Source organism: Callorhinchus milii, unplaced genomic scaffold (genome assembly GCF_018977255.1).
Source record: "Callorhinchus milii isolate IMCB2004 unplaced genomic scaffold, IMCB_Cmil_1.0 Scaffold5, whole genome shotgun sequence".
NCBI classification, from domain to species: Eukaryota; Metazoa; Chordata; class Chondrichthyes; order Chimaeriformes; family Callorhinchidae; genus Callorhinchus; species Callorhinchus milii.
Genome location: NW_024704746.1, coordinates 1,628,592 through 1,652,026, shown reverse-complemented (window position 1 = coordinate 1,652,026; position 23,435 = coordinate 1,628,592). Strand labels below are relative to the sequence as shown.

General features: G+C 46.5%; 1 protein-coding gene across 3 annotated transcripts in view; it reads left to right on the top strand.

Annotated features, from left to right (window-relative positions):
- The window catches only part of nfia (nuclear factor I/A), a 225,766-nt gene that overhangs the window by 194,471 nt on the left and 7,860 nt on the right, over nt 1-23,435 (top strand). For all 3 annotated transcript variants that reach the window (XM_042334849.1, XM_042334850.1, XM_042334848.1), the window contains 3 exons: nt 9,046-9,233; nt 10,972-11,137; nt 11,770-11,861. In XM_042334849.1, coding sequence (XP_042190783.1) covers nt 9,046-9,233; nt 10,972-11,137; nt 11,770-11,861 — 446 coding nt within the window. The remainder of the gene's footprint in view (nt 1-9,045; nt 9,234-10,971; nt 11,138-11,769; nt 11,862-23,435) is intronic.

Here is a 23,435-nt window from a genome sequence, read left to right as displayed (position 1 = left end):
ATGTGTGTTGTGTGTGTGTGGCTTTGACATGTAAATAGGCAATTTGGCCCAACTACCCCATGCCAATGTTTAGATGCCATACGGAATTCCACCATTCCTACTCCTCTCTCCTGCACCCCTCCATTCCCTTCTCCCTCACATATGCATTAAGTTTACTTTTAAGCACATTGAAGCTTTCTGCTTCAACCTTGTGGTTGGCAACCTGAGCTGGGAACTCTCGCCCTCCTGCCCACACCCCCCCACCCCCACTCCTCCCCCACTTCAATCGCATAAATCTTCCCAACTCTGAATGATTCTCGGTCACTCAAGTAACCAGGGAAGCCCTCCGTTGGCAGCGCGAATGGTGCCTTTTTGACTTCAGTTGCAATCTCAACTTCCTTGAGTCCAGATTGCCCACCCAGCCCCCTCCCCCAGTTTGGAAAACAAACGAACACAGCGTAATGAGGGTTATTGATAGCGGCCCATTTGAGGGGAGGTGGGAGAGGTAGGGTTTTTTTGTGTGGATGGGTAATTTATCTTTCTAATCTTTTCATTAAAATCTATCATGAAAACCTACCAACTCCCACAAGCTGTAGGAGCCATTGAGTGTGTGTGTGTGTGTGTGTGTGTGTGGCTTTGGCTTAGCAGCCATCACCTCACACCTCGGTGGTTATTAAGAGACCTTGGCTGCATAAAACTCCACCCAGCCCACGTCCACAGATGTGAAGTGAGTGCAGGGGGAATTTGTGTTGTTGCGTGGGTGGGTGTTATTTTTTTCTTTTGCTAGTTTTCAGCCAAGCCACACGAAGCACACACAGACTCACACACACAGAAATATACATTTTTCAACGGCTCAAAGGCTATCGCATCCCCGTCTTGGCTCAAAGATCAGACAGAAAAAGAAAGCAAACCGCACTTCTTTGGCGAGCAAACACAAAACAAAAAATGTTTGGACGGTCATGAAGACAATCTCGGCCTACTGGAGTCCTGTAGCTCAATGGTTAGAGCACTCACCTCACAATGGTTCGATTCCCGGCAGGGCGAAATATTGAACAAGTTTCCTTGCTCCACATGCCTGTTTACCTACCACTAAGTGGGAACCCAGTTGTTAGTTGATGGCGGATTGCTTTTCCTTCAAAAAAATAAATTGGTCACTTCAATCCACGACTGTCTGTGGGACGCTGCTGTGTGCAATAGGCTGCCGAGTTTCACCCACAAAATATACAGTCAATTCACTTTACATTATATCCTATGAAGGACTTTGAGACGCCTCGAAGATGTCATAAGGAGCGATATCAAATACAACTATTATTATTATTAGTGTCAGACCGGAGGACGACTTGCTCCATGGTCAGTGGAGGATCCTGACCTGTGACCCCAGGGAACTATGTGGGTCAGGGTCGGGGTAAAGGACCATTTTATCCACGTCACTTGAAGCAGCAGGAAAAGAGGGTTGGTCGCAGGTTCAGGGTGGCAAATGGGCAATTTGATGATAGGCACCATGAAATATCTCTTACCAATTTGGGTTAGGTTACCAGGAAAGGTTCTGAGACGTTGGGACATCCTCCCGACATGAAAGGACATGAAAGTTTTTGTTGAGAGGCCAGGATACTGGGACTTGTCTTAATAACCCTGTGTGTGTTTGTAACCCAAAAATCCCTAACCCTAATTAGGTGCGTCACCTAACCTCTGTACTTTTTCGGGGATTGATTATAAATTTACAAAATACAAAATTGCATTTGTAAAGAGCTTTTCACGTCGGGAGGAGTCCCAAGGCACTGAATAGTCAAGGATTAGGACCCAAGTGGAGGGAGAGTGGTTGGGATCAGGGACGGTGGAGAGCAGAGAGGGTAGGAGGTTGGTCAAAGGCTCGGTCGCAGAGGAGGGTCTTGAGGTGTATCTTGAAGGAGGAAAAGGAGAGAGCGAGGCGAAGGGAAAGTGGGATGGAGGGTGGGGGCAGAGAGGCCCAACCAACAGTGGTGGGGTGGGCTGGGCGGGGAACATGGAACAGGCCGGTGCCTGCTGAGTGGAGGGAACAGACGAGTTGATAAGGCCCTAAATTAGCAATGAGATTTCCTTATAATAATGCTAATAATAATCCTTGTATTTGATATAGTGCCTTATCGCTCTTCGAGACATCTCAAAGCGGATCACAGAATACATTGTAAAGTTTAGTGACTATAATTTGTGGGAAAAACGCAGCAGCCAATTGTACACAGCAGTGTCCCACAAACAGTCATGGATTGAGTGACCAAATTTTTACTATTTTTTATTATTTAATTCTTTAGAAGGGATTATGATCCGCGAAAAACCGATCCGCCAATCAGCTAGCAAAGGGTTCGTACTTACTGCTAGGTAAATAGAGGCATGTCGAGTAAGGAAACTTGCTTAAGGTTTCTCCCTGTCCAGGAAACAAACCTGGGTCCCCTCGCTTGTGAGGCGAGCGCTCTAACCACTTCGCTACGGGACTCCACAAATGATTATAAATTAGGATACAAACAGCATTGGAGGGAGGGCAGAGAGGGCTATTCACCCCCTTTGTCATCTCCGCCTGCTACGTCCCCATCTTCACGTCACTCTTGCCTCTGGCTGACTCCTGGAGGAGTTCTGTCATGGATTAACACAAGGGTCTCCCGCTGGGGAGCGTTGGGGGGAGCTGTGGAAGCAGATTTATATTTTGTGTAATAGCCCAATAATTACGAGGTAATGGCTCCATTACACTAATCTCAGAGAGATGGCAGTGTGAGGAAACACGCTGGGGTAATTTGCTCTCCCTGCAGCAAGCCTCGAGATGGGGATTGTGGACTGCGCACTGTTGTGCGTGAGTGTGGCACTGAGTTCCTTTCGAGGCAGAGTAAACTGGGAGGCTTTCACACCCCCTCCCCCTCTCGCTCTCTCTCTCTCTCCCCCCACCCATCCCTTGAGATTATTGAGGACCGGCTGGGACTTGTGGAGTTCCCTGTAGCTCAGTGGTTAGAGCACTCGCAGGGCAAAACGTGGGGCAAGCTTCCTTACTCCGCACGCCTCTGTTTACCTGCCGGTAAGTGGGAACCCGGTTGTTAGTCGATTGGCGGTTCACTTTTCCCGTGGTAATAATCATTTTAAAAAACACACATTTAGTTACTCAATCCTCGACTGTTTGTGGGACGCTGCTGTGTTCAATTGGCTGTCGCGTTTCGCCCACAAAATACACAGTCAATTCACTTTGGAATTGTGAAAAGAGATGGGAGTTTCTCTCTGGCTAACAATCCCCCAGATAAAACTGGCTCATTCACTTCATGGCCTTTTGTGAAGGGACATTGCGTGCACCAAATTGCCTACAAAATACACGGATTCTGCACTCGATACTATCTACCCAATCATTAGACTGAGTAGTAAATCGTTGTGCAAAACGCCGTGTAGGTTTTGCAGCCACAAAGGCATTTTTTTTGGATCAGCAAGTTTTAAGTTTTATTTTTTATTTTGTGTTTTAAAAGAATTCAGACCCTTAAAAGGAAATTGCCTTTGGGCGTGGGTGAGCTGTAGGAGGGGGTGGGGGAGGCAGCAGAGCTGATGTGCACATGCTAAGTACATGTGTGCAGCTCGGAATTTGCCTTCATTCCGGGCCTGTGGGCGCACGAGGCACCCACACTGCAATTAGAATCCGAGAAATCAATGACACAGCAGGAGACTATTTGACCCATGTTGCAACATAGGAACAGGAGGAGGCCATTCAGCCCTTTGAGCCTGTTCCGCCATTCTATTAGATCAAGGCCGAGGCAGCCATCAGCGCTGCCATTCACTCCTTCAACAAAGCCATCTATCCTGATCCCAAATAGAAGCCATCACCATCATCACTTCTCCCAATGGGACCAGGATTGTCGGAGCCGTTGGCCTTTGGATCAGATATTAAACTGAGCCTATTCAAGTGAACGCTATATTTTCCGCGGTGCTAATCAGAGAAAGATAAGGGAGTTTTTCTCAATGTCCGGACCTCCCAGATAAAATTGATCATTCACTTGTGGATGTTTTGTAATATTAATATTAATCCTTTCATTTGGAGGATGTCCCAAAACGCTTCACAGGATATTATCTAAGGTGCAGTGACCGTGTACCTTCTAGGCGAATGAGGCAGCCAATTTGTGAACAAACGTCTCACAAATATTGTCAGCCAGGACACGGAGAGAAATTTCCTTTTCTTTTCGAATAATGCCGTGGGATTGTTAATATCTACCTGAGCATTCAGACGGGACCTCAGTTTAATCATCCAAAGAAAAGCATCTCTAACAATGCTTCCCCCAGCACAGTATTGGAGGGTCAGTCTAGACTTGTGAGTTCAAAGTCCCGACATGGGGGCTTGAACCCACAACCTTCTTACTCAGAGGCGAGAGTGCTACCGACTGAGCCAGGCTGAGACCAATGTCTGTGTGGCAGCTTGCTTGCCTACAAATACACAGTCACTACACTTGACTGTGGAGGGCTTAGAGACATTTTGGATGATAATGTAAATTGGATAGATATTTGAACAGGAAAAATGTGCAGGGCTATGGGGTAAGAGTGGAAGAGTGGGACGAGTTGGGTGGCTCTTTCAAAGCGCTGATACAGGCAAATGGCCGAATGGCCTCCTTCTGTGCTGTTAGATTCTCTGATTAAGGCGCTACATCAAAATGTTGGAATGACACCAGCGTTAGCATAACCGAGGCATGGGAAGAGCCCAAGCTTTCTGCAGTGAGGGAGGGAGTTTACGAAATGGAGAAGGTGTCATTTAAATTGTGCTTTCTCTACTATATACAGAGAGACTCCTCCAACGGTTGAGGAATAATGAATCGCATTGTGCAAAAACCTGAGTTTTCATTACTTTAAAAACAATGTGAACTTTTGATGCTCTGCGGACTGAGTTTAATTGCCTGACGCCAAATTTGGCACTTTGTAAAACAAAAAGAACGGCTTGAGAGTGGAAGAAATATCCCACCGGGATATTACAGGGAAAGCTCGGAATGTCAGCACTCAGACAAAGTCAGCGAATCTACACTGAGTTGCTCTGCGGACAGGAATTGTGGCCATTAACTGCACTAATACAGAACAGATTGTTCAGGAGATATCTGTTTCTAGAATAAAAAAAAGTGAGAAAGCTTTACAGCTAACAGAAGGTTGAAAAAAAGGGGGGCAGGAGGGGAATTCACAGAGAGAGAGAAAGAAACATAGAGAGGAGAAGAGGGATAACAAAGAGAGTAAAAAAGGGAAGATAAGTAAGAAAGAGTGAGAGAGGGAGAAAATACAGAGAGAGAGCGAGCGAGAGAATCAATGAAGCGAGAAAGAGAAAACTATCAGCTCTCAATTGTGAAAGTGGAAAGGCCCGTCTGAAACCTGTGGTTGAAGTTGACAGAAGTTTTGCAGTTAATGATAGCGCCTGAAAACCATTAACACAGGAAAGCACTTCATTCAGCGTATGGCTCGGAAACAGATAGATACACATCAGGCCGGCAGCAAAGAGAGGAGACATCGCAGCCGGTTTCCAAGCTCCAAGCCATTGGATTTACAGAATTACTGTAAAACTTGCCTAAGTCTGAGCTGTATAAATCGTATAATCGCCCAAGTCATACATCTGCCCAAGTCCTGCTCAGGAGCTTAAATTCTATGCAAGTTTGACATAACTCACACTTTGCATAAGTCATATTAAACATATGACCTTATGTGAGGTTTACCGTATAATAAAAAATTGCTTTATAGTGTGAAAATAATAATAATAATCCTTGCATTTAATATAGCACCTTATCACGTCGTTGATACATCTCAAAACGCTTCACAGGATATACTCTAGAGTAGTGACTGTGTATTTTATGGGCTAAACGTACCTTAGCTAGTGGGTGTTTTGCAACAAACCAAGGTGATGAGCTGAGTTGATTTGCAGTAGGTTTGCGAGGATAAGCCACACCCTTCCATCCCCCTGTTTTTCCTCATTCCACCCCCACCCTGCCTCGTTGCCTACCCCCCTCCTCTCTCTGTCTCGAAATACAATTCTGTATGACAACATTCCCTGGAATAAATAACAACTGTGTGTATAACGCTGTGGCCCTGTAACCTTGTGAGTTACAGGCTTCAAGACAGTGCAGTGACAAGCCCATAAATCATCCACATGTTAAGTGAATTACTGGAGCCCCAAATTATAGCTTTTACGTATTTATGTCGTATCATCCCACTGCTTTAAACATGAAAAAGAGGGACCCAAGATGCTGTGTCAGCAATCCTCTGCCCTTCCTGCTACTGCCATCTGGCAAGGCAGCTGATAGATGCAGCTCGCGTTGGTTTGCAATGGGATAGAGATACTGAGAAGCCATCAGCTCTGGGGTCCATCATGATGGGGCAGCGCCTTGACCCTTACTCACTCCCTCCCTCCTCAGAGAGCTCTGAGCCACTCATCCTCACGTAAGCGGAGCTAGTTCCACACCACGGCTGTTTCCTCCCGACACGAAAAGGTGCTACACAAATGCAATTTGTTGTTGTTGTTTCATGGGACATTACAGGAGGGCAAATTGGCTGCAAAATACACAGTGACTGCACTTTACAGAGGATCCCACGAAGTGCTTTGAGATTTGAAAGGCGCTGCATAAAACAATTTGATGATGATGATTATTATTGAGCTGTCGAACTTCCCAACCGTTGCGGTTTCGGAGGATATTGTCCAGACTTCCCACCAAAGCCACTCGATGGCCCCCTTCACAATGTGCGTTCTTCATTCTCACTGTTCAAAGCGCTCTGGGCCGTACCCTGCATGAGGAGCGCTATATGAATGCAAGTTGTTGTTGTTGTTGGGGTACGTGCTTAAAAATAATAATCTCTGCATTTGATAACTGCGCCTTATCACGTCCTCAAGGCATCTCAAAGCGTTTTGTGGGATTCACAGTGACTATGTATTTTGTGTTTGAACACAGCAGCCAATTTGCACACACATACGTCCCACAGACAGCCATGAAGTGACCTTTTTGTTCAATCAGTGGGGTGAGGGTAATGGCCAGGACACTGGATCAAACTCCATTCCCTTCTCAAGTCGTTCCATGGGACCTTTAATGTCCATCTGATAGATATTGAAAGTGGGGAGGGAGAGGGCAAGGCGGGGGGGATCCCCAAAGTATGCGTTGGTATAGCTTTTGGGAGTCCAGTCAGCTAAAAACACATAGCTTGCTATTGAGAGCCCTGTCTGATAAGCTTACCCACAGCGTTAGGGCTTTGACTTGCTGGGTTCTATTTGGCAATGATGGGGAAGGGAATTCTTTTAATTCTAATCATTGCGATGGGAGTGTTGACCTGTGTGCAAAATTACCATTAGAGCTAGGCCATCTAGGAGTAAAATCAGGAGGCAGTTTTTCACACAAAGGTTAGTGGGGATCTGGAACTCTCTCCCCCAAAAGGCTGTGGATGGTGGATAGGTCAGGGTATCAAGGGATATGGAGTAAGAGTGGGTAATTGGAGTTGAGATACTCATCAGCTATGATCCTACAGAATGGCTCAAGGGGCTGAATGGCCTTCTCCTGTTCCTATGTTCCTATCCTATTGATTGGAACAATTGAATGCAGAGGGAGCAAAGAGCACTCCCCCCAAGGTCTGTTATTACCCCAACAAACGTTGAGGATGCTTCTGCACTGTTGTAGTGGCTTCGCTTGGCTACTCATGGCTCTGGCTGAAAACCCGGTTGGGTTGGACCTGAGCCAAACTGATGTCAGTGGAGACCCTTCAGTGAATCACGTCACGTCTGCGGAAACGATGGGAAATTGGATTGATCCTCTGCTGGAAAGCTGTCTCCGCCTCTTGCTGTCATTTGAATAATGTTCAATATCAGTAATTGAAGGTCATTCTTTCCCACCCACTGCCACCGCTGTTTATCTCTTCGATAGAGTGTGTCGGTTTTTAACTAATTGTTGAGGTTTCTTTCCCCAACATCCAGATCACAAATGGTAAACTCCGCTGGGTATACTCTCTCCCTCAATCCCTCCGCCTTGCCTCCCTTCCTCCCCACTTTCAAATCCTGCCTAAAGACCTTCCTTTTTGATCGTGCTTATGGTCACCTCCCCCCTCCCTCTCCCCCAGGCTTGGGGTCAGACTCCGACACTGTCAAGCACTCTGGGACACTATCCCATGTGAAGGGCGCTGTGCAAATGCAAGTTGTTGTTGTGTGAAGTGGTCTAAATAACATTGCTTGGCTCAATTAACAGCACAATTAATGCCAGGCTAACTCGCACACATCTTCTCACACACCCTCATATAGACCGTCACACACACTCTCGCACAGACCCACACACACACTCTCATACAGAGCCTCGCACACCCTCACAAAGAGACTCAAAGGCATCCTTATACAGAGCCTCACACACACTTGCACAAACCTTCACACACATCCTTACCCTGATGTCCTCACCTCCATGTAAAATTGGTCGTTCATTTCAATGTTTTTTGTGGGATGTTGCGCAGGCAAATGGGCTGCTGCGTTGGCCCACAAATACACAGTCACTACACGTCACAGTATAATTCTATGAAACGCTTTGATATGTCCACCCCACGTGAAAGCCACGGTACCAAATGCAAGGATTATTATTATTATAATTTTTGTATCTGAATGTCTCAGGGGTGGCATACTAGAAAATATGAACAGAAATGGTTGATTTATTAGCAAAAAATAAGAGTAATGTGGGGGGTGGGCTGTGAATTTAACGCATCATGTAACATAAACCCTGCAAATAGGTGCTAATTTTCATATATACATTAACCCATGATATTTCAACCATAGCTTAATTTATCACTATCACTTAAGTCAACATGTTGTGATATCCTCACTGCATTTATTTATATATTTACACATATGCGTAACTCGCCACTCTTGATAACTAGTCACAGCGCCCTTTTTCCTTGGGGTGATGAGTTATCAGGAGTTGATTGAATATGTAATATTTTCGTAGATAATATCTTTGTGGCTCCTGTCCTGGTAATGACTGTTTTGCCGCTGACAATGATGATACGAGTTGCAAGTGGTACGGGTTGTTCTTGACTTCCAACGTCTCTGTCGTTTCTTCCTCTCCTCCCTGCCTCTCACAGCGAGTCCCCATGCAGCATCCTCAACTCTACATTTCCCAACGTCTCCCATCATCCAACAGCCAGGCCCGTACTTCTCCCACACAGCCATCCGCTATCATCCACATCCCAGTCAGGAATCTCTGAAGGAATTTGTCCAGCTTGTGTGCCCTGATACCAGTCAGCAATCCGGACAAGTGGGCTTCCTAAACGTGAGTAACCTGCTTTTTATTACCTGCCTATTCTGCTTGCCTATCCCTCTATCTGTCCATTCATAATTTCTGAAGTGGATTCCTGTAGTAAAGTGGTTAGTACTCTCGCTTCGTGAGCGAAAGGACCCGGGATCGATTTCCGGTAGGGCAAGACCTTAGGCAAATGTCCTTACTCCCCCCCCCCCCCCCCCCACACACACACACGCCTCTGTTTACCAAGCAGTAAGTAGGAACCTGGATGTCAGTCAATTGGCAGGATAATAATTGCTTTCCAGGGGTAATAATCCCTCAGAAAAAATGCAGTCACTCAATGTGTTTGTGTGTGTGTGTTGCTTTCCGTTTGCGATTGTTTTCAGGTAAGTATGTGTGTGTGTGTACATGTGGGGTGTGATTGGAGGAGGGGATCTTTGTATATGTGCATCTCTGCTTGTGATTGTGTGTGTGCACGTCAATGTACACTTGCAATATTAATGCAATTTAGTGAGCTGGCAGTTACACAACTTTCCGAGACCTGTCAGGACTGCGATTCACAACAGGGAACACACTGTACAACACTAGCGTTAGATTCAAACATTCCACAATAACACGCATTCAGGTAGAGCAGGCATCACGAGCAGTGAATCATGTCTGCAGTGACTTAAAAGATACAACACTTGTCTAGACATCGGATCAATATCCTGACGGTTTTTGTGCTTGAAGATTCATTTGCCTCTGCTCATCTTAAGAAACCTCCTGAATTATTGAGCAGAACACAGGCTTCGTTGAGCTACAAAGCAGTGCAGCTCAGGTCAGCCTTTGGCTCGTAGCCGAGTGGGTACATTGCAGTGCCGCAGAGTGGTGTGGAGGTGATGGGAGAGGCACAGCCGGTAGTTTCGCTGATTAAAGTAGCTTGTGATTTAAACCAATCGATTCGCCCTGTTGCTGGATCTTAATTAAAAGGCTGCGTAACTGCAAGTCATGTCAGGGGAGAGGAGAAGGCTCCATGGCTTATTACAGAGCAGCTGTAAGCGATGGCCATGCTCCCCTCCCCTGCTCGCAGGGTTCAGATAAAATATCCAGTTACTTGTCCGGCTGACTCCAGGGCTTGTCCCCGCTGTTTGCCGACTACAGGTTTATTGAGCGTTCCTTGCGAGACCGTTAAGCCCGGGTTTGCTGGCGTGATCGCCTTGCAAGCAGTAAAATCACCCTTACATTTGATACAGCACCTTATCATGTCGTTGAGATGTCTCAGAGTGCTTCACAGAATATATCGTATAGTGGAGTGACTGTGTATGTTGTGGGTGAAATGCAGCAGCACAGCAGAGTCCCACAAACAGTGGTGGATTGCGTCACCAAATTATCATTAACATTTTTAAAGGATTATTATCCCCAGAAAGCGATCCGTCAATTGACCGGGTTCCTACTTAGTGCTGGTGAACAGAGGAGTGTGTGTGGAGTAAAGAAATTTGCTAAGGTTTTGCTCTGCCCGGCAAAACCTTGGCGCCTTTCATGTCGAGAGGACGTCCCAAGGCGCTGGACAGTCAGGGATTTGGACCCAAGCTGGGCAGGCGATGGGGTTTGGGATCAGGGAGGGTGGAGGGCAGGGAGGGTGGAGGGGAGGGTGGCGATAGGTGGGCGGCTGAAGGCGCGGTCGAAGATGAAGGTCTTGAGATGTGCCTTGAAGGAGGCAAGGGAGGGGGGGAGGCGAGGCGAAGGAATTATTATTATTATTGTTGTAATGATTGTTCTTCTTCCGCAGCCCAATGGAAGCAGCCAAGGCAAAGTCCACAATCCATTCCTCCCCACCCCAATGTTGCCCCCCCCACCGCCCCCGCCAATGGCTCGGCCCGTGCCCCTGCCAGTGCCAGATACAAAACCCAGCACCACATCCACAGACGGAGGAGCTGCTTCGCCCGCTTCGCCCAGTGAGTATCTCGCTCCTCGATGTAAGGGTTAGATTACTCCAAGCACAACACAAGAGTATTTCCAGCACTCCCTACTAGCTGGGGAATACTCCCCACTCCACCACCCACTGCCTCCGCTTGGCTGGCTCCTGTTTGTTCCTCGTTCCCCCCCCCCGCTCCACCATTGGCGGCTGTGCCTTCAGCCACTATGCTACCCCACGCGAAGGGCGCTGTGTAAATGCAAGTTGCTGTTCTCGTTATTGTTGTGGAATAGTGCACGCGTGTATTTTAAATGTGTGTGTGTATGTGTGCGTTTTTTAAGTGTATGCTTGCATGTGCATGTGTTTTTTAAGTCTGTGTATGTATGTGTGTGTTCCAAGTATGTGCGCGCGTGTGTTTTAAGTGCCTATGTGTGTGCGTGTTTGTGCGTGCGTGTATGTGTTTGTGTGTGCGCGCGTGTGTGCGTGTGCGCGTGTGTGTGTGTTTCTGGCTGTGTATGTTTTTTTTAACCAAGTATAATGTATTAGTTTGTTGGGGAATTTTTGCTGCCATGTATGTTTGCTGCCAGGCTGTCAACAGGCTTCAGTTTTTCACTTGAAGCTGTTTTCTCTCCGTCACTTGACCTGAATGTACGTGTCCCCTTCCCTTCACAGCCTACTCGACGCCCAGCACCTCCCCTGCAAACCGATTCGTGAGTGTTGGACCACGGGATCCTAACTTTGTAAATATCCCTCAACAGCCACAGGTAGGCAGCCTCTTGAAATATTGTGTGTCTCTGCGTTGAGCTTCGTGTCACAGTGCGAAGAAGAGCTAAACCTTTCTTAATGGCTGTGATGTATTGAAGGAATATTCTCTTTACTGGGGCAAACAGGGGGCCTGGCCTGGCCCGGATGTTGGTTAGAAATAAAAAATTCCCTCGCCTTTTCCTTTTCTCAGTCCACATTATCTCCCGGCGTGAAAGGCAATATACAAATGTAATTGAAAGATCCCAGACACTCCTGCCCCTGGTTAATCCTTTGTTAGCCCGTCAGGACTGTAGGAGGATAACACCCGCCTCCCATGTGGCGTTGCTTCCTGGATCTGGTGTTTCGAAGGACAAAAGAGGGAACGCTGCCTCAAGGAGCTTCGCTAGACTTTACTGTTACGTGTAGTGACTGTGGATTCTGTGGGCAAAAGCGGCAGCCAACTTGTGCACAGTGACATCCCACAAACAGTGAGTGGGTGTCAGTCCGCAGTTTTATCTGGATGGGGTGGTGGGGGGGGGCGGATTATCGACCGAGGAGAGAGAAACTCCCTTCTCTTTTCGAGCAACGCTGCTGGATCTTTCACGTCTGCCAGAGCAGGACACAGACAGACGGGCAGCTCAGTTTGATGTCTCCTCTCTGTACATTGGAGACTGCTGCAGTTGCAGCAGTGAGCTGTAGGATTCTCTTGGACCCAGAAAGCCAGTGACATACATTTGCGCACCATTTGGCTGAAGGAAAAGGATAAACTAAAGTCATGGCTCTTAAAACCTACGTAAACTGTTTCCATATCGCAGCCTTTGTTTAATATCCAGCAAAGCTTTTGTGTAGTAAACTGTACGAGATGTCCGGAGTGGCGAGTTCGTCGTTTATGTAAATCATAACTAAATGCGGCCGGCCCTATTGACCAGCGTGATGAGTTAAGTGGTAGTGACAAGTTAAGCCAGGGTTGAGCTATCAGCAGTTTACTGTGTAATTTTTTTTGAAAAAGGGGCACAAATTTCTCATCAACCAAAAGAAATGCTTGTGTCTTGAAGCCATTACTGTTCCCGTACCCAGCGCTTCATGGGATTTTATTGTAAAGTGCAGTGACTACGTATTTTGTGGGCGAACACAGCGGCCAATTTACTTAGACTTGGGGGTGGGGGGAGGGGGTCTCCAGGTGTGTCATTCTGATTATATTCCTCCAGTCGCTGGCTCTTACTCTGTTCATTTAATGGGCATCATGGTTGATCTCTGGGCTTTACGGAACTATAAACTTTGACAGCCTTGACCTTACTTCAGTTGTCAGTAAACTGTGGAGTAGCAAAAACAACTTAACATTTGTATAGCGTCTTTCACGTCAGGAGGGTGTCCGAAGGCGCTGGACAGTTAGAGCTGGGGAGTTGGGATCAGGAGGGTGGGGAGGGTAGGGTTTAGGAGGGTGAACAAAGGCACGGTCAAAGAGGAGGGTCTTGAGACAGGACTTGAAGGAAGTAAGGGAAGGGGCGAGGTGGAGGAACTGTGAGATGGAGTTCCAGAGGGTGGGGGCGGAGAGGCTGAATGCCTGCATACCAATAATGAAGCGGGCAAGACGGGAGACATGAAGCAGGCCAGAGGGAGAACGGAGGGAGCAGACAGGTTGTTGGGTATCAGATAGCAGTGGGTATCAGGGCCTTAATATTTCACTATTTTAATATGATGGTAAAAGAACAGGAACCCGAGAAACACTCTTTCTCAGTAATGATGGTAATAATAATCCTTCCATTTGATATTGCCTTGAGATAACCATGCGCTTTTAAGTGCTTTGAGACCTTCCTCCTAAGTGAACAGCACTTTATAACTAAGTGTGAATTGTTGTACGGTGCTGGGCTGCCCTGACCTGACACGTCGTGTCCTGGCTGTTCAGAAAGCTGATCGCTGCCTGTGGGTTTGAGGTACTAAACCCAGGTTAAACCACCGCGTCTCTAACACACCGCCCACGATGCAGTGGTTAGGAGAAAGCGTATCAGTCAGTTAAGGTAGTGTTCTCACCTCCAGATGAGATATTATGTGGGTTCAAAGTCAAAGGCTCGCTGTCTAGACTGACATTCTGGTACAATTCTGGTACATGTGGGTGTGTGTGAAGGGGGAAAGCGCTGTCTTATTGTTGGTCTCTTTCGGGCAAGATGTCTCTCAGAGCCTGATCTGGGTCCTCAATAGTATAAAGCACGAGGATTATTCCAGTTCCTGGCCAACAAACCTCTTCACACTCTGGCACCTCCCGACCTTTCTGACCTCCTCAATCCCCACTCCACTACCTGCTGCATTTGCTCGGCTGGCTCTGGCTTCCTGATTGCCCTTCGTCCCTTCCACCTTTCCTCCCCCTTCAACCTCGAGTCGTAGGCCGTCAATCAGCCTTTAATAGCCCAGCGTCATATTTTAGACACTTCAGGTTATATTATCATAGAATCCTACAGCACACAAAGAGGCCATTCGGCCCATCGTACCTGTACCGGCTCTTGTCCCACTTCCCCGCTCTTTTCAGTCTTGAAATTTTTTTCTTTTCAAGTATATAACCAATTCCCTTGTGAAAAATATGATTAAATCTGCTTCCACCACCTTTCCAGGCAGTGCATTCCAGACTGTAACAACTTGCTGCATAAATAAATGTCTCCTCCTCTCCCCACTGGTTCTCTTGCTCATGCTCATGAGCTAAATATTCCTGGTAAAAACAGAGTGATCTGGAGCTCATTTCACTTCCACCCAGTACGTTGCACAGTGAGGGCCTTACTGTGAAGAATGTTTGCTTTAGTCCAAAAAGTATTGACGTCATGGTTCCCGAGCAAACAACTCTGAAGCTTACCTCCTATGTACCATCTGGGGTCCGTCTGTCTCACTCGCTCACTCACTCGCTCGCTTGTTCGCTCGCTCGCTCGCTTGTTGACTCACTCACTCACTCACTCACTCACTCAGACACACACTCACTAGGACACACACTCACTCACTCAGTTACACACTTACACACTCACATGTTGGCTTGTTGGCCAGGACACCAGGAGAGAGAAACTCCCTGCTCTTCTCAAGTAGTACCAGGGACCTTTAACGTCCAACTGATCAGACAGACGGGGAGCTCGGTTTAATGTCTCTGAGTCCCTGACTGTGGGGAGAGCCCGGTTGGGGTGAGGGAGGTGGTGGGTGTGGGGGAACGACCTGCGCCAAGCTCCCTGGTGGTGGGCTCTCCCCCCCCCGTCCCTATTGATCACATTCACAGCTGTGAGAGCGGACTATTGGCTAAACTGTCTGTGCAGCCATCAGAGACCTGATCAATGTATTGACTGTGTCGTGTGCAGCGAGGAGCCCAGGCGAGGGCAGGGAGCAGGAGAGGTGAGAGGGCGAGGAATCAGAAACTAAAAAAACAAACGGATGACGTCTATTTTGCTACCTTATGCATCTTTAAATGTTTACACAGGAAAGAGCACTTCAGTTAATCAGGTTTTCCTACATTATTAATAGCTCGCTGCTCTTGAGCTTAGCAGAATTGCGGTTTCACACACAAGTGACTCGCTTGATGCCTCCTGCGTGATGTTCTCATCGACCTGTCTCTGCTGCCTTCTTCTGGCTAGCGATGGAACGCATTTTGTCAGGGATGACATTACAGTGCTCGGCCTTATCAATAAAATGGATTTGTGGAGCTTTGCAATAAGCTGGACACCCAGACAGACCCGAACGATTTCTGCTTCCTTCGGTTTATGCAATTGAAATCTCTTCCCAGGAGAATCGATGAGTAGCAGGGTTCTCGGGAGGGGATGACTTTCGCATCAAGCCTTAGCACTCGATCACTTTATAGCGCAAATATCAAAGTGTATTTTCCGAGCATAGTTCTGCTACTTTTCGGTGAATTTTGACCCCCACACGTCTCCATTTTAAAGTTCTTTCATTCCATCGTCAGTTCCATCACCTTTAGGCGTTAGCTATCCTGGCGCAATGGGTAGAGCTCTCGCCTCTTGAATCAGGTGGTTGTGGGTTCAAGCCACCCTTCCCCACCCCCCCCCCACATCGGGGATTCACAATCCAGTGCTGCATTGTCGGACTCACCGTCCTGCGGGTGAGACGTTAAACCGAGGTCCCGTCTGTGTGTTGTATCGTTAACAGTGGCACGATACTTTTCATAAAGAGGAAGGAGTTTCTCTCTCCCGGTGTTCTGGCTGAAAGATAAAATTGGTCATTCATTCACGTCATGGCTGTTTGAAACCTAGGAACACAGGACGAGGCCATTCAGCCCCTCAAGTCTGTTTTGCCATGCTATTCGACCATGGCCAATGTGTACCTCAAGTCCAAATGACAGCCGCTGCTGAGTGCAAATCGTCTGTCTAAACAAAATGACCACAGTCACTACACTTCACAGGAAACTTTGCGAAGCACTTTGAGGCGTCTGGACGGTCTGTGTGAAGAGAGAGCACGGTATGAAAATGGCAAGGATGATGATGATTATTCTTATTATTATAACTTACAAGCACCTAAGATTCCGGGTATAGGGAAGTGATAGCAAGAGAAAATACACACTGAGGCAGCAGCAGCGCGACGAGGAAAGGGTTAACCCCGAGTCTGCGAGGGTCTCTCTGTCTCCCATCACAATGTGCTGTTAGTTCTTAGAACCAACTGTCAGAAAATTCCTTTGAATAACCCTGGAAACGACTTTGCTGCTACACAGAGAGAGAGTTCAGAGGGATCACATGCAAATTAATCCTAGCTCCAAGCTGCTGTGAGCAGTCTTCCTGTAGGTTGAACTTGAACTTGCAAAGCCACATTCCTAAGGAAAAAGGAGGGAGGGAGAGAAGGGGAGGGAGGGAGGGAGGGAGGGAGAGAGGGCAACAGGAAAGGAGGAGAGGAGAGAAAATCGACCAATTTTTTTTAAGCCAAAGGGGGCCCATGTTTTTGTTTCACAGAAATTTTCGTAGCGCTATCATTATTACCATTTTATCATTTTGACTTATTACCACAACGTTTTAAGACGTTTTAAAAACTTTTACTGTGAGTGTGGGGAGGAGGGAGGAGTTTAGATGAAAATTACCAACTGTTTTAGGCACAATCCCCCCCCCACCCTCACTCCCGCTCCCACTCAACCGTCCCCCACCACACAGCACCCCCACAGCCCTCTCTTCGCTAATCAAGAAAAATAAGTTTGGAAACTTTTTTATCAGTAGTTTAGGAGTGTTCACAGACTCCCAGTGTAGCTTCTGTGAAGTGGGCAAAATGGTGAATGTTTCAGAAAGGAACACTGGATGGAGTGAGCATTTGTTTATTTGTATATAGCTCCCCTCGTGCAGGGTAGCGTCCCAGAGCGATTCACAGTGACCCGCTGTGAAAATCTTGTGAAAACTCCCCCAAGATTGCTTTTCAACCCCCCTCTCTCCCCGCCCAACCCCCCCCCCACCCCCACTCCGATTGTTTAATAGACACATTTTGAAGGAAAAAACTATTGCATGACCCGATGCATTTGGAAAGGATATGAAATTATGATTATGAAATTGTCCCTCGAGTATCTACAAGCTGGGAGGTGTCTCTCCCAGTTTCCCTGGCCACCAATGCCCTTTCCCTCCTTCCTCCCCCCACCCCAGATAAAATTGGTGGCTCACTTCGTGGCGGTTTACAGGACATTGCGATGCCCAATTCAAAGGCAAGTCTTATAATTGCAGTCAATTCCTGATAACTCGACCCTGGCTTAGCTTGTCACTTAAGTCATGACGCTGTTTGTATCCTGGCTGCATTTATTGATGTATTTATACATTTGCCAACTCACCGTTCCTGATAACTCGTCACTGAGCTCTTTCCCCTTTGATCGACGAGTTATCAGGATTTGACTGTATTTTGATTGTGATGATATAACCTGACACCTGATAAACCAACACTCGTGTACTTTGCGGCACACTCCACAATGACCTGCTCTTGTTTTATTCTCTGAGCAACTAATGACGTGCATTTATATACAACATCTATCGCACTGGGTAACGTCTCGGAGCGCTTAACACAGGCGGAGCTTGAGCGAGGGGGGAGGTGAGCATAGGCGAAACGGGTGAACTTTATTTTTGTTTTGAGTTGCAGAAAAATGCTGAGTGAGAGGTGACTTGGTCACTGTCTTATCGCAACCGAAACTCGATCTTTTAACTTATATTATTTGAAAAAAGAAAAATAGAGAAGGTGGAGGCGGGAGAGAGAGAGGAGGGGAGAGGAGAGACAGAGAGAGAGGAGGAGAGGGAGGGAGGCGGAAAAACAGCTGTCCTTTGTAAAGAGATTTCCGAAATGTAATGAGCGCTTGAATATTTTTTTCGCTCGGACCGACCTTGTCTGCAGGGGTCTATTACTGCTGACACTTGCCTCCTTTACAATTCGCTCTGTAATATCCTGCAGTTCTCTTTCTGGTGGGCCAGGTGGGTGAACGATGCTCTTTGATGCTTTGCTACGGACAAAGGAGAGAGGAAGCTTTTTTGCTCAAGCATAAAACGCTCTTTGAGATGATGAAAAGGCAGAGTTAACACTCTTAAGCTGCTTCCCCCCCCACCCCCAACCCCTCAGCTTTTTATCTCGCGCTGTTTTTTGTTCCTGTGCATTCTCCATGATGCCACCTGCGAGACATCATCACTGTGACTTAGTTCCTAACAGCTATTATTTCCACCCCCCCCCCCACCTCTGTACCGCCACTGGAAAAAAACACACACTTCAATTCAGGCCTCAATATCTCACGCAAAAATGTGCTTTAGGAAGTTTCCTCAGCACTTGTTAAAAATGAAGTGAAATAATAATTTAGAATAGAAATGCTTTCACTTCAGGACGACGTCTCAAGTCGCTTTAACCTTCCCCCACCCCTACCACCTGATAGGTAAAATCGGGCATTCACTTCATGTCTGTTTGCGAGACATTACTATGAGAAAATTGGCTTATACACCCCTTGATCTGTGCTTTCTCCCCCTCAATCTGTCCTTACACACCCTTTAATGATTCTTCAGATGAGACTTTAAACCCTGTCCAATTTCAGGTGGACATTAAATATCCTGAGGCACTATTCAACAACAACAACAAATTTACATGCGTATAGCGTCTTTCATGTTGGGAGAACATCCCAAGACAGAGTTTCGGACCCGAGCTGGGGATCGGGGAGAGTGGAGGGCGGGGATCGAAGTAGGTGACCAAAGGCACGATCAAAGAGGAGGGTCTTGAGATGGATCTTGAAGGAGGCAAGGGAGGGGGTGAGGCAGAGGGACTGCGGGATGTAGACCCAGAGGGTGAGGCAGAGGGACTGCGGGATGTAGACCCAGAGGGTGAGGACAGTGGCAGAAGGCCCGCTCGCCAATGGTGGGGCGAGCAAAGTGGGGGGGACGTAAGCAGAAAGAGAAGAGAGTTCTCTCCTGGTGTCCTGGTCAACAATCCCCAAATAAAATAAAATTGGTTACTCACTCCATGGCTGGTGGTGGGACACTGCTGTGCGCAAACTGGCTGCATCATTCACTCACAAAATACACAATCACTCCATTTTACAGTGTATCCTACGAAGCACTTTGAGACATCTCGACAATGTGATAAGGTGCTGTCTCAAATGCAAGGAATATTATTATTATAAGGTCAGTTCTTAAACTTACATCGATCTGTCCTCATACCCCTCTCAACCTGTGCTCAAATCCCTCTCGATCTGTCCTTGACTGATGCTCGGAGCTGTGATTGGACTCATATCCTCTTTAACTCTCTGCATCTCTGTGTGTCCAGATAACAACATTAATCAGCCAAACTGCATCAGACAGTTCCTGTCACCGGCAGGTCAGGGTTCAAGCATGCAAATGTCCTCAGTGATAAAGTATAAGCAGTGTTAGTGCTGGTATACAGTCTGCCTGGCAGTGAATAACAGACTCCACCACCTACACCAGGGGTGAGACAGTATTAGCTGCTGAGACAGGAGAGAGTGACAAATAATAATAATACAACAATAATAATCCTTGCATTTGATGCAGCGCCTTTCACCTCAGTGGGACATCACAAAGCGCTTCACAGAATTTACTGCAAAGCGCAGTATTTTATAGGTCTCCTCGCTTATATCCCTCTATTCCCATCTTTCTCATGCTTCAGGTTTCCTCTTAAAGATCTTCATTCTCGTGTTCAAATCCATTCACTCTCTGGCGCCTTCCTCCCTCTCCAACCTCCTCGCTCCCCAATCCACCACCCGGCGCTTCCGCTCGACTGGCACCAGCTCCTGCTCGTCCTTCGCACCCTCTGCCACACCATCGGAGATCGCGCATTTAGCCACTGTGACCCAAAACTCTGGAATGTTCTCCCTCAATCCCTCCGCCTTGCCCCCTGTCTCCCCTCTTTCAAGACCCACCTGCAAACCTTCCTCTTCTACCGTGAAAACCTCCCCCACTCCCCACCGGCTCGGAGTCAGACTCCGCCACTGTTAAACGCTGAGACGCTGCGTAAGTTATTGCTGTTAAATAGGTGGACCCTTGACCAGTATCCGACAAGCAACAAGTGGTACCTTCTCACCACACAAAGGGTCTGTGAGCTGACAGTCCAGGGTGCCTTTCAGCACAGGGCTGGGCAGTGCAGAGGGAGTGCAAGGATAGAGGGGGTGCAATATACAGGCAAGAATTCCATTAATCTTAGCATTTACGGCCACTTTGCTTTAACATTACGCTCAGGATTGTGCAAAAACTTGTTTCCTTCTACTATATTTGAAGAAAAAAACTTTCCGGAATCAGAGTCAATTTGAGTACCTTCCACAATCATGGGCAAGGTTTTGAAGCAAGAGGGGTGAGCTTGCCTGGCTAAGATGGGAGTATCAGACACACACGCACACAACCTTTTGTGGTTCGAAGGGAACTTTGCTGTGAAGGGTCTGAGAGTAACTCTTCATTGTTCTGCACCAACACTGGCTGCTCTTCTGGTGGTAAAACGCTTTCCAAGGACAATAGACGGCAGCCACTGAGTTACAAGCCAGTAATTCAATCGGGTGTTCGGATGGCTTGTACAGAGGATAATCGAGATAGCCGGTGGTGAACTACAAGACAATGACTCAATCCACCTACTCTGGTGGCATTTAACTCGATAACAATGATCCTTTGCATTTGATTTGGGCTTCTCTCTCGCTCTCTCGTGCGCTCTCGCTCTCTCACATCGCTCTCAGTCAGAAGACTGTGTGTTCAAGCTCCCACCAGTCAGGGACTTTCAGCTCACAGTCTATGCAGACACTCCACAATGACGGCCGTCACACGAGACGTTAAACCGGGATTCTGGGTGTGAAAGATCCCGTATCGCTGTTCATAAAAAAGAAGGGAGTTTCTCTCTCAAAAGAACATAAGAATTTGATGGTGAAATAAGACCAAGGTCCATCTAGTTCACCTTCCACCATCCTGGCAGTCGCTTGACATATCCCGTCCCAAACTATACACTGTATCCCCAGATATTATTTTCTAGCAAAAAAAACCTATTTCTGTTCTTGAAACAAACAAGTTTTCTGCTTCCGCCGTCTGTCTCCCTAGGGAGCCTGTTCCATAACTGTACTACTCGCTCATTGAAGTTGTGTTTCCGCAGATTTGTTCTGAACTTACCCCCCTTCAATCTCAGGCCTGCCCTCTGTTTCTACTGTTCAGTACAAGATAAAACAGCTAATCATGGTCTACATATATCTATTCCTTTCAGAATCTTTAAGACCGTAATCATATTTCCCAAGGTCCTGGTCCGACAATTCCCCCAGATAAAAATCATCCACTCACTTCATGGCTGATTGTAGGACATCGCCCACTTTGTCTTGATGTTTTCTGAAATTTAATCCTTGCATGCTTTGTAACAATAAATATTCAGCAAATACCGCAAACTAGGCCCCATTGAAGCAGCGATGGAGAAAGTTGAGAGAGGAGCATAAAATGTTAATTGGGGCAATAAGTTATGAGGATTGTTACAAAGCAGCTGATGCTGTGATGGAGTGGGGAACAATAAAGTAGGGTGGGTGTTCTGGGAGGATGGGATCCGAAAGGCCAAAGGGCCTTCTTCATCTGAATCAATCTTTTTACCTATTTTTATTATTATTAATATTATTATTATTACACGCCTCTGTTTACCTAGCAGTAAGTAGGAACCCAATTGTTTTGTCGATTGGTGGATCGCTTTCTGGAGTTCATAATCCCTCAAAAGAAAAAAAATGTGGTCACATGCTGTTTGGGGGACACTGCTGTGTGCAATTGGCTTTACAATGTATTCTTTGAAGCGCTTTGAGACGTCTATATCAAAAGCAGGGATTACTATATTTATTATTATTATTATCTTGTGGTCTTGTGAAGGGAACAGCAGGGCAGGGAGCAGAGCATGACCCAGATTGCGAGGGTTGTATTTTTATTCCTGGAAGAGATTGTCATTACCTTCAGTGGAGCAATGTGGAACAAAGTGCCTTGATTTATGTTCCCATAGGTCAGGACTCCAGCAGATCTTGGCTCAACCTTCCTTACCTGTTCAGGTCTCAGCCTGGCTCAGTCGGTAGCACTTTCTCTCGCCTCTGAGTCACAAGGCTGTGGGTTCAAGCCCCACACATGGGTAATTTGAACACATGTAGTCTAGACCGATGCTGCATTTCAGTGCAGGACGAGACACTAAACCAAGGCCCCGTCTTGTGCCAGTTCAGGTGACATTAAAAGATCCCGCGATGCGACTCGAAAAACTCGGAGTTTCTCTCTTCCCGTCCGACAATCCCATTGAAGAGCTTTGAGGTGAACTCCCAAAGTGGTGAGACGCTGCATCAAAATGATCACTATTATATTAATACTCATTATATTAATGATACAATGATTAAATATTATTATAATAATAATAATCCTTGCATTTGATATAGTGCCTTCTCACGTCATTTAGACATCTCAAATTGCTCATTATTATTATTATTATACTACATACCTGGAGGTGAATTGCCATCACTCACTCACATGGTGCAGTGTAAATGCAACATTAAGTCCTACGAGGCGATGACAATGCAGACTTAAGGAGCCTTTAAGTTTGATCCGCTCAACAAACAAACAAAAACCATTTGGCTGATGGATGGGTTGCAATGCTCCTGACTCATCACACAGAATAATTTACACAAAGAGGATCTTGTTGTTCCTTAGCTTTAATGGCTTTAGAACACGGCCTGGATCATTACAGAGATGATAGCCCTCTCCGGGCTGTGTGACTGAATTGATTATTAATAATAATAATAATCCTTGCATTTGATATAGCGCTTTTCACGTCTTCTAGACGTCTCAAAGCAGTTCACAGGATATGCTGTTAAGTGAATTAATTGACTGTATATTTGTGGACGAAACAAAATAGGCATTAATAATAATATAAATAATAATCTTTGCATTTGATCTTGTGCCTTATTGTGTTGTTGAAATGTCTCGAAGCACTTCAATCTGGAGTCCTGTTGCTCATAAAAATTATTTTGGTGTAATATTTAATTTACACTGATTATTTCAACTGTTTGGTCCATTGATATTAAACTGATGTTATATTTCCCCCTGGAGCTAACTACTATTAATCCCAAAATACAAAATATTGCTGATGGGGGAAATCTGAAACAAAAACAGAAGTCGCTGGGAACA